Source organism: Coffea eugenioides, chromosome 6, assembly GCF_003713205.1.
Source record: "Coffea eugenioides isolate CCC68of chromosome 6, Ceug_1.0, whole genome shotgun sequence".
In the NCBI taxonomy this organism is placed as follows: Eukaryota; Viridiplantae; Streptophyta; class Magnoliopsida; order Gentianales; family Rubiaceae; genus Coffea; species Coffea eugenioides.
Window position 1 is genome coordinate 1,723,490 of NC_040040.1, and position 12,009 is coordinate 1,735,498.

The window sequence follows — 12,009 nt, forward strand, 5'->3', positions numbered from 1 at the left end:
GAAACAGAAGAGGGAAAAAGAAAAAAGAAGAAGAAGGAAAAATCTTGAAGGCTGAAATTTATAAACTGGATGGCAAAATCAAATCAATCGTCATTCATGGTTTCTTTCTTTTTCTTAAAACATATTGAGCAAATAAAAATTAACCCCATCTTATTTTGGGTAAAAAAAAAATAAAGAAACTTCAATCCATCCAATAAAATGAGGACAACATATAAAAAACTGAGAAAAAAATTAAACCAAAAGAAAGAAAGAAAGAATTGTGTGACTAGTAGATTTCATGTGATAGATTTTAATTAGTTATTGTGCAACTCATAAGATAATTCATAAGTCGCTTATAAAAGTCAGAGGAATTGCATGTATTAATAGGAGGTTTCACGTGATAGTAATGAAAATTGTGCTGGATGGATGACTGGGGAGGGACCAAAACACACAAGAGGCGGAGAAGGAAATAAAATTGGGAAGTGGCCCTAGTAGGCAAGCTAAGGGGGAAAGATGCAGAGAGACGTCTAAATATAGGTGGGGCTGGGAATTATGGTTAGGGGTTGGGTAGTGCCAAAAAGAAAAAAGATTAGGTCATATGACCCTTTAGAATAGCCCATAGTAGAAATAGATGATGAAAATTGATAATAAAAAAAATTTTGAGTAGTGTGGCAAAGGGAACGGGAAAGGTATAGGGAAACGGCAAGAAATAGGTGGGGGCTGGGAATAAGGGTTGAGGGTGTTCATATTTCATATACGTGGTTTGAAAAAATAAATTAGAGCTTTTAGAATATGAAAATCTACGTTCCAAAATTTTAAAATTAAACTTTATTATTTTATCGGCATATCATAATTTTCAATTTTTTTTTTTTGTAATTGAACACAATTTGTAATTACTACTGTTAAATACAAAAATTAGTTGCGCAAATAGACACCTTAACCACTTGTGACTTCTTTTACTACAAGTTTTAGGAAGTAAAGAACTTTTCAATTCTATCAATTTCTACACGAGTTTTTCAAAGCTGACAATCACTTATCAACCTATATAGTAAAAGCGCGAACGGATCTGTTAAGAATGGTGGTTGTTGTGCTGACGTGGTTGAATGGGATTGGTTCAAGCGTGGTCGTCTGCCACGGGGATCTCACATGCTGAAGCTGAAGAGAAGAATTGGCTTCATTTTTCTGTTTTTCTTTTCTCTTGCTTTGAAACAAGTTGTTTTCTTTTACATCGAGGGTTGATTCTTTTACCCAATGTGAGAAACCCATTTGAAAGTCACCAGGTCCGTGTCTACTTTGTTGTCAGAGTGATCAGCTTGATTTATGACAAGTGGTGGTGTTGGGCTCAATGCTAATTTGTTGGTTTTACTATTCTGACCTTACTCTTGTACCCAAAAATTACCAGTGCTGTTGTGAATCCTTTCTTGTCCCCATGGGCTTTGAGTAAAAATTGCTTCTACCGTCACTATTGCAGTCTGCCAAATAACAGCTGTTACCTCTTTTCTTGATGGATGAGAAGACTGATGCAATTTCTCTGCACAATTTGCACACCGACCAATATCATCATCGAGGTCAGCGATAATAGTTCCTTTCTTCCGTTTTCCTTTGTTGCTGTTTCTTGCACTCTGGTTAGCTCAGCTCCTTGCTTTCTATTTTCTAAATTCAAACTGTTTCTTGTTTCTCTCTGCATAAAATTTACATTGTGCTGCTGCATTTTTCTGTGCCTTTTTTTTTACAAGGTTTATTTTGCTGATTAAACGTTATTTCTCTCATCTCTCTGTGAAAGATAAATTGGATCTTCTCCATCTTTATCTTCTTCATTTCAACAGGTGAGTTTTTTGGTCGGTAAGTATCTCGACTTTCTTTTCTACTGCAAGAAATAAGACAAAAAAAACAAGGAACCTATATAGTAAAAGCGCGAACGGATCTGTTAAGAATGGTGGTTGTTGTGCTGACGTGGTTGAATGGGATTGGTTCAAGCGTGGTCGTCTGCCACGGGGATCTCACGTGCTGAAGCTGAAGAGAAGAATTGGCTTCATTTTCCTGTTTTTCTTTTCTCTTGCTTTGAAACAAGTTGTTTTCTTTTACATCGAGGGTTGATTCTTTTACCCAATGTGAGAAACCCATTTGAAAGTCACCAGGTCCGTGTCTACTTTGTTGTCAGAGTGATCAGCTTGATTTATGACAAGTGGTGGTGTTGGGCTCAATGCTAATTTGTTGGTTTTACTATTCTGACCTTACTCTTGTACCCAAAAATTACCAGTGCTGTTGTGAATCCTTTCTTGTCCCCATGGGCTTTGAGTAAAAATTGCTTCTACCGTCACTATTGCAGTCTGCCAAATAACAGCTGTTACCTCTTTTCTTGATGGATGAGAAGACTGATGCAATTTCTCTGCACAATTTGCACACCGACCAATATCATCATCGAGGTCAGCGATAATAGTTCCTTTCTTCCGTTTTCCTTTGTTGCTGTTTCTTGCACTCTGGTTAGCTCAGCTCCTTGCTTTCTATTTTCTAAATTCAAACTGTTTCTTGTTTCTCTCTGCATAAAATTTACATTGTGCTGCTGCATTTTTCTGTGCCTTTTTTTTTACAAGGTTTATTTTGCTGATTAAACGTTATTTCTCTCCTCTCTCTGTGAAAGATAAATTGGATCTTCTCCATCTTTATCTTCTTCATTTCAACAGGTGAGTTTTTTGGTCGGTAAGTATCTCGACTTTCTTTTCTACTGCAAGAAATAAGACAAAAAAAACAAGGAAGCCATGTGGAAACAAGAAGCAATAAGGGAAAAAATAGGTCTTCGGCATCTTCATCAGAACATGTGATTTTTTTTTTCTCAGTAAGTATTTTTATTTTTATTTTTTTGTGAAATTTATCTTTATCGTCAGTTTTTTGCTTCGTAAGTATTGATACCTTTTTTCGCCTGCAAGAAAATAGACAAAAAAAAAAAGCCACATGGAAAGAAGCAGACAAGTTAAAAATTGGATCTTCAGCATCTTTATTTTGTGAAATTTAAAAAATCACATGTTCTAAGGAAAAAAATCCGATCTCTTAAAATTTTTGAGTTTTTCGTTTATTTTTATGTATATTGTTAGTCTTATTTCCCTTGTTTAGACCTCATCAGAGAGATTAAGAAAGCAAATAAGGATGAATTTGGATATGGAGGCCTGTGTTGACAAGATCAAACAGGAATATCCGTTTATTTTTATGTATATTTGTTAGCGTTTTTCTTCCTTTATCGGATCATATGAGAGAGATTAAGAAAGCAGATAAGGATGTGTTTGGATATGGAGGCTGTGTTATTCATCTACCCATAAGATTCAAATGAGACTTCATTTTCTCATCCACCAATGTCCTTACCTCCCGTACCTCTCTCTCAAACTCTCTTTTCAACAGGTCTCTGTTGCCACAGAAGGAAAAAGTCAATTGATCTGACATTGAGGTACCCTACCATGCTCAATTCTAAATCTTAGATTTTATTTTATTTTTACCTATTTCGCATCTCATCATTTGCTCAATTTTTTTGTGGTTTTTTTTATTTAGGTTGGAGAAATCATCAAAAGGTAAGCTTTTTGTGCCATAATTTCTTATTTTCTTGCTTTATGCATTACCTTTTCCCCCCTTAATTTCTTTGCTTGAAGCCTCTTAGATCATTATTAGGTTTCTGCACAATTCTAATAATATAATGAAGTTTGAAAGGCATTTCTGCATTTAAAACAATAGTATTTTTTCAGCAAAAAATAACAAAAGATGCAGATATTTAACTGCTGACCTCCTGTTTTCTTAACAAAAGACAAGAATTGGTGGCTTCATGTTATCTTAGTGTTTCTGTCGCATTTTTAGAAAAGTTTTTTTTTAATGATTCTACTATATCTGCTAGCTTGGTTAGGGTTGATGTGTAATTATCATATCAGATTGTTTGGAAAGTTTGTTATGTTGTTATAGGGAGTACAAGAACTTTACAAAAATGCTAATTTATTCTTTGTAATTTTTCCTCTTCTGATTTCTTGTGTATTAATGGAAATCTTATGTGATTCTATGTGTCCTTTCTTGTGGTGCATTGCGTTGTTGTCCACTTGCTTAGGGTGGTTCAAAATTCTTTCATGTGTTCGCCTATGGTGCAACAAAAGTAACTTTAAAAGTTTCTAAGTTTTTAACTGTTTGCTATTTTAAGTTTTAGGTTTTTTGTTATCTGTTTAAATTATAGACTATTTGTTTTCTTCTTTTTGTTATAGGCGTCTTTATTTTCTATTGGATTTTAAATGTTTGTTACAGGTTGAGCTATTAAAATTTGCAGTATGGTACAAAATGATTGGGGAAATTTTTTTCTCAAGGTGAGTTTTATTTGGGTGTTTTTCCTGAACCAAAAGAAGAAAAAGGGAAATGGTCTGTTTAGTGCAGATCTAAGGTTTTGTCTTCCTATTTTTTTCCTTGTGTTAACAGATTTTTTTCCCAGCACTTTATTGTAAGTTTTTGCTATCTTTATGCTATTATTGGTCTTTAGAAAGGTGCAGGATGAAGATTAATAATAATGACCTATTTTGTCACTTTGTATGTTGTCAAAAGAGGCAACCAAAATTTTAATGATGTTTGAATGCTGTTAGAATAGTACATGAGTGTATTGTTTCGTCATATTGTATACCGCCACAACATAGAACAGGGAAATGATAGCAGTAAATTCGGACTTTGGTAATAAGCCTGATTTAGAAACAACATTTTTAAAGTGTGATCGTTTATCATTCTATTTATTAATTTCTAATATTTTGTGAAGATTGCCTTTTCATTCAGTATGTGTTGCGGCTGCTTCTTTTTATTATACCAACTAGCTGGCTAAAAATTTTGTTGGGATTCTTAGGTTGTGTTTTTATATTTTCGCCCCTTGTTAATTTGTTTTGATTTAGCTTACCTTTCTTAAGATCCATTGTTTTGTGCCTTCTGGTATTGTCAAAGTAAATCAATGCTTGAGAAAAACAAGAATTCGTGACTTCGTGTTATATAGATTTATAGACAGTAGTCTTTTTTTCTTTGTTTCTGCAGCATGAAGCCAATGGTTTAAACCATATGGAATCAATTTGAGGAAGCTCACGATAATCCTATTGCAACTGAGCATGATCCCTTCACAATTGTCATTGCCATTAGAGTCAAAGTGACAACAGCCAACTGTAACCATCTGCACCTTTTTTTTCCCTGCGTACTTAAACATTTTAAATTGAACATGTTAATAGTATCAAACATAATCTTTCCCTCAACTTAGTCATTATCAGTGATTCTTATAATTCCACGTTTTCGGGAAGTTGTGAATCTACGTGATTGTTATAATTTTTAAATTGTCCTGTGCACTGATCTCATGATCATTATTGGATTTTTTTTTTAAACTTCAAACCAGGTTTCAAAAGAGTGAAAACTAGAGAAGTAATATAGATATTACTACTGGAATATAGATGTTTGCTATCCAGAGAAGTAATGATGCTACTAAGAGTTTTTTTTTTCTTTTTTTTTTATAATACTGCATGTCATAAGCATCTGCTATGTCCTATGAAGGAATTATGTCATTGCACGTGTTAGAGTTTGCTGGGTTTTAACAAGTAGAAGAATCAAAATGTTACATAAATTCAATTGTAGTACTTGTTATTTGCATAGAATGGTAATTTTTGCCATACTATAAAAAATACTGTTCTGAGAGTGTATGACCTTTTTAGAAAGTTGGAAGGAGAGAACTGCAATTGGAGTTTTGGTGTTTAAATTCGATTTAAATATGAATTGCAAACTCCTCTCACTACTAAAATCTATCTATTGGCTATGTGCAACTTCTCTCTGAGACCAATAGTCCATCGCAAAAGAGTGAAAAGCTTTACCTTCTAACTGTTGGTTGTTATAGAAGTGGTGAGCATTCAAGAAGCCTGCAGCTTGTATAGAAATGTTTGGAGGTTAGTTCTCTGCTCCCATTAGTGAAATTGCTCATAGTTTAACATGTTTTACCAATATTAATTGTCAAAAGAAAGAAACTGTAGAACTTTTGGTTGTATTCAAGAGTGGTGCTTTTATCCCATTGGTTTTGTCTTTGTTTGCTAGATTAAACTTGATTGGAGGTAGGCTTTGTACCTTGAGAAGGCAGTAAAAGAACAAATTACAAAAGGTGATAACATATTAGTTTGAATCCTCAGGATTTTTTTTTTCGAGTATGGCAATATATGAAATAAAAGTTTAACTTTATGGTGCAGATGGTGTCATTGGAATTGGCATTTCAGTTACTGCTGTGGTACTTATAGCTGGTGGAATTATAACTGCATTAGCTAGCAGAAAATCATGACGACGGATTGTTATTTTAAGAGTAATTTCCCTGATTTGCGGTTCCCAATCTTCGAAGATGATGCATTTTAACCCTGCTAACTATGAACTGATGTCCTTTCTATTACTTTTAGTTGAAGTTAAGACTTTGTAAATATATATTTCAATAGATTTCATATGGTACCTCCGGATCGAAGCATATTATCTCAACTAAGATGTCCCGGCACTCTGGGCAAGCTGAAAAGTCCCACCGCGCATAGCGCGGTGTTCACCTCCTAGTTGATATAATACCCGGGTTGAAAAGAACAGATGAGACTCAAAAATAACAATCAAAGGGCTTAGTTGACACGACGACACTCAAAATGGACAATCAAAAAATTAAATTGGCCAAAAATTTTAAAACATCCAAATGTAACCCAAAAAAAAAAACTAATCAAATTACTTTCAAGTGCGTATGGTTGTCACAAAAGTATTTTAGGTTGTATTTTTTTTCAAATTACTTTCAAGTAAGGGCATCAAAAAGCTTACCTAAGATATTATAGGGTGCAAAATTTGGCGCAAAGAATGTTTTGTACGATCAAAAGTTGCAATACAATTTAGCTTTACCAAAAAATTTGTTCTTCCCCTAAATAACCGACATAATTGAAAAGTCGAGACACTTTTCGAATGGTGTTTGTCCTGTCTGTGACTTGCGAGCAATGAATCTTGATCCTATTCCAGATTGTACATTAATATTATGCAAGCATCCAATTATGCCGCAGGCATACATAATGCAATCGATGCCCCCAAGTGGGTAGTTTGCCGGTTAGTTCTCTGAATCTTTACCTGGAGATGATCATTTTGATTCTTGCCTAGCTACCGTGTGGTGCATCTTTGAGGCTGGTTCTGTACCACCGCCAGGGAGATTAATCTGGCATAAATCAAGATACCTCATATGGCGACAAAAAAAAAAAAAAAATATGGAATCAATAATGTTTGATCGTCGGTGGCTCGCCGGCTTCGATGAGTATTATGTTTTCCATCTTCCCATTATGTGGAAGAACCTTTGATTTGGATTCAGAATTTTGTGGAAAAAAGGCTTCAGACATCCCAAAATTTTTGTGCGAGTCTTGAGGTTGAGGATAAAAAAGTAGTCTCATATGATTAGAACAAAAAGTTTACTACAGTAGATTTTATGGTTGCCACTACGTTAAAAGAGTATCCCTGGCAAGTGGGAAGCACCAGAAGAAACTAATCTGATCGCCCGCATAAGCCGCAATCCGAGGGAAAAACGCTTCTTCTCCTTGTCCTAACGTACATTTCCTGAATCAAACAATTTCAGCGGTGGGAGAAAATCGGGTACAGAGGGATGCTATTAATTGTTACCCCAAGAACAGGTGACCAGTCACCAGATCGAGATATCAAACTCTACTACTAATCGTACAGGAAGCAGTACTATAAAGTAGGGGCGAGAACAGTCGGAAACGGCGGTATCTTTTTCATTTCTTCCAATCCACTCTTCATAAAATTTAAGGTCCAAGGCATCCCGTTCCCATTCTCACACGCAGCAGCAGCAGCAGGAAGAATATGCCTTGCCTTGATATCTCTACCAACGTCAACCTAAATGGAGTCGACCTGGACTCTGTCTTTTCTGAAGCCACCAAAACTGTCGCTGCAATTATCGGAAAACCCGAAACTGTAAGAGCTAATCTCCCTTCCTCTTTGCTCTACTTGTTAATCACTTGGCCTGTTTTGTGTTGTGTGAGTCAGACACCAACCTTTCATTTATTTACTTTTTTCCTTTTCTTGAGCCGGACCCTTGTGTGTCGGTAATGGGATATGTTTAAAAATATTCTAGCTTGCCCTTCCTTGCATAAAAGCTTTAAGTGCGATTCTACCAACTAGGCGATCCTTCTCTCCATATTCTTGATTTCTTGTCCTGTTTTGGGGTTGGCTGTTAGTAGGGGGATATTAGCAGACCACCATATCCTTTGATGACGAGAATGAGTTCGGTTGTTCTACAAGGTTCTGCGAAATTTGTTGCGTGATTGGTTTTCCCTTTTGTTTTAGTTAGCGGGGTGTCAATTACAATCCAATCGTATAATGACTTGTCTACTACTAACTTACTCAAATTCGCTACGTGAGTCCTCAATTGAATCCATTTAATTGGTGAGTAATAAATTGACTCGACTCATCCATTTACAAATAATCATATATTTAAACTCAATTTCTGGTGGTGGTTAAATAGATAAATTTGAATATTTTATGAATCTAATAACGAAACAATATCGTTATTTCTTATCAAACAACATGCAAACATTTTTTTTAAAAAAAAAGAGTAGAATTTTAAGTGAATAATAAATGAGTAATTGACTATACTCATATTCATTTATTAAATGAATATAAACAGATTAATTCAATTCTAATCATTGCCTGATTATGAGCCATCCAAATCCGTTTGAATGATCTATTTTAACACCTCTAGTTTCAACTTAGACTTTAAAAATTAGTCCTTGCTGAAGAGTTTTGGTGTTGTCATCGACAAATTACAATACCACGAAGTTAAACAATAATAATTTCGACCCTCTTTCCTCGATACAGAAAAAAAAAACTAAACCACTTTTTGTGCCCATTGATCAAGTACTCTTAATCGTGTTGCGGTTGGCCTTAAGTATCGAGACAGGGGTGTACAATTCCTGGGGCTATGGAGAAATTGTACCCAAAATGTGGGGAAATTCCTTGTGGTGGGCGTCAAAGCAATAATATGTATTTTTGTAAGGGTCATGCATTTTTGTTGGCCTAGCTTAATATTCTTCGTGCATGCTAAATTGCTTTTGTTTTCTTTTTTCTCTTTCAACAAAATTTTGTATGCTTCTAATTTTATCCGGATTGGTTCGCTTCTTTTGTTGAGATAGCCTTTCTTCGTTTCTTTTTTTTTTTTGTTTAAGAAAAAAAAAACAATAATGGGTTTCTCAGGCTTTAGTTGATAGTTGAAATTGCTTCAAGACTTTCCAGACCAAAAATCTGCCTATGTCCTTTCCAGACAATACCATAGGGATTCCAGTGCGGCATCATTTTCGTTTCCAATCACGAAAAATAAAAGAAAAAGGCATAGTGGTGTGTAGGAAAATCTGACAGACGGTTTCGGTAGTCCCCTGGTGGATGATTGCGACGCCGAAAGCAAGTCCGTCCCCGTCCATAAACGTAGCCAAATTTGCTTCCCTCGTTTCTCATTCAGCTGATGTTACAGAAAGGAGAAAATAAAAAAGGGTGGGGACTGGGGAGTAATGTGCGACTTTGTTGTCCCGCTAAGATTGAAGAAGACAAGATGGTGTAGGTGGGCGCAACGTTGCAATAAATAAATACTCTTTTCGTCCAATTGAAAATGCCATATTTTTTTTCATTTTGAGATGTTTTAAAATTTTGTCATGTTAAAAATATTAAAGTATATTTTTTTCAATATAATATTTTCATATGTATATTAACATTCAAATCTAAATTTTACATTTATAGAGATAAAATTAAAAAGAGAAGCACAAACATAACAATTAAATTATTATTTTTAAAAAATTAAATTCCTAAAAATGATTAAATAATTGGAACGAAGGGAGCAGGGAGTAAATGAAAAACTCATGATGACAAACCATTTTATTTCGCAAGTGAAATTTCTTTGAATTCAGTTGTGATGTTTGTTCCTCATAACTGCTCTTCTCTTGAGTTGCATGGAAAATCAACAAATCCGGATGTGGTAGTCGTACTTGAAGGGGTCCTTTTCATTGAGTACTGGTCCAATTCTTGAAAAATCATGTCGGGATTCCTCATTTTAAATAAATAAATAAATAATTTTCAGTAATAGGAGTATTATGAATCTGTTCATTGCAAGTTGCGATGTTCATATGAACCACCATGTCGGTAATACTCTGTCCCTAATCAGCTTGATATGCTTACTACAAAAGAAAACAAGAGCAACATGGGATGTAAATTTACTGCACAATTTGGGAACAAACATTTTATTTTGGCCTCAATTTCGTTGGGATGACTTAAAAAATTGGTTTCTTAAACGCAGTTTGTGATGGTCCTGCTAAAGGGCTCGGTGCCGATATCTTTCGGCGGAAACAAAGAACCTGCTGCACTTGGGGAGATTATATCCATGGGTGGAATCAACAGGGAAGTCAAAAGGAAGCTGATTGCGGCCATCGGCACCATCCTGGAGACCAAATTGTCCATTCCCAGAACCCGATTCGTCCTCAAGGTTTATGACACGACAATGGGCCGCAACCAGTCCAAGTTGTGAACCTCCCTTTCCCTTGCATTTTCTGCTCTTCAACTAAAACATAGAGTATTTACTTACTTCTCTCTCTAAAACTCTTTTCTCTCCCTTCTCCATCAAGATCTTCTTCGTCTCTTTCATGGGCGAGAGACCAAATCTGGTCTTTTTCCATGAAAGGAAGTACTCTTTATAGTTTTTAGTTTCTCTTATTTAAATAAATTTTCTCCTAAAATTTCCTAACGAGAGATTCTTCTCTCCTAGTACATCATTTCTTCTCTCCTATATTGTTCTAGCGAGAGCTTTATTTCCTTATGGGTTTTTTGGTTTTTTAAATTTTTATCTTTATGAAATTTGAGATGTTGTAGATCTAGAATCTAATTATTCAGATTTACAATTTCTTCTTTATTCTAAAAATTTCGCAAGTGTTCAACTGCATGTCACATGTCCTCCATTAATGTTGGCGTCCTGATGTCTTTGGCCCTACTTACAAAACTCCGATAAGGGTTGATTTTTGGTACGGTATATCTTAAATAATTTGAATTAACGATTTCATTTTATAGATTTTGTTGAAAAGTTATTCAGAGAACCTTTGAGTTTGGGGTGTTTATTGGGCATCAGAGGTGCTGAGAAGGGGTAAATACAATATCCAATTTTGGATATGGGTAAGAAAAGAATAATTTATAAGTTTCAACCCATGAATTACTAAATAACTTGAGTCAATTTTTTTGAACTCGTAAATCTAGCCGAAAAGTTGTTCATCGAGTCCTTGGGTCCAAAAACATCACAAAATCTAATCATTAAACACATTTAGAGCCAGCCCTTGGATCCGAGATATAACAAAATCTAATCATTGGGCCAGCCCAATGTTTACAAAATCTAATCATTAATCACTGCAAATAGAATTCTCGTTTGGATGATCGTACATCACCTAACAAATATATAAATCGGTCCAATTTGTGACAACTTCGCCGAGCGAAGCACCAAACTATTGGGCGATTAGGCCGCTCAACTCCTAAAGTACATACAGACTACAGAGTCTGAATTTGGTGTTAACAAAATACGTTATTTTTAAATTATCAATTTTACCCTTATTATTAAGGGCAAAATGGTTACGATATAGCCATAATTATATAAACTTAAAACGGCATCTTTCTTTTTCCACGTTAATGCAGTTCCTCTAATTTGATTTTTTTCATGTTTATCTAAATCTCCGGATTTATCCGATGATATTTGAGACACTCTAAAACTACTACTATATATCTACTATAGCACTTCTCCCTTTTACTATTGATAAATAATCGTGGTTTTCATTTTAATTGAATAATCCTTTTTTTTATTTTTATAAACTTTTATACTTTTTTCTCCTTTCATGTCTACACATTGTTCATATTTCTTAAAGCATCACACACATCAAATGCGCCCCGATTACTGGTTCAAACTATCCAGTGAACTTTAAAGTTAAATACGCTAGCCCTTCCCATTCATGTTAAGTCTTT

General features: G+C 34.9%; 1 protein-coding gene and 1 long non-coding RNA gene across 3 annotated transcripts; both read left to right on the forward strand.

The window, feature by feature from the left end:
- The first annotated feature begins 4,250 nt into the window (after nt 1-4,250).
- On the forward strand, nt 4,251-6,447 carry LOC113776424. Of its 2 annotated transcripts, XR_003469013.1 has the most exons (5): nt 4,251-4,310; nt 5,014-5,138; nt 5,855-5,903; nt 6,049-6,112; nt 6,198-6,447. It is a non-coding gene; the product is annotated as an uncharacterized LOC113776424 (long non-coding RNA). The 2 variants fall into 2 exon arrangements; XR_003469012.1 differs by lacking the exons at nt 4,251-4,310; nt 5,014-5,138 and having other exon boundaries at nt 5,288-5,903.
- Nucleotides 6,448-7,425: 978 nt separating this feature from the next.
- LOC113775286 (macrophage migration inhibitory factor homolog) lies at nt 7,426-10,825 on the forward strand. Its single transcript, XM_027320097.1, has 2 exons — nt 7,426-7,941; nt 10,310-10,825. The coding sequence occupies exons 1-2, from the start codon at nt 7,831-7,833 to the stop codon at nt 10,535-10,537; spliced, it is 339 nt and encodes a 112-aa protein (XP_027175898.1). The 5' UTR covers nt 7,426-7,830; the 3' UTR covers nt 10,538-10,825.
- Nucleotides 10,826-12,009: the final 1,184 nt, after the last annotated feature.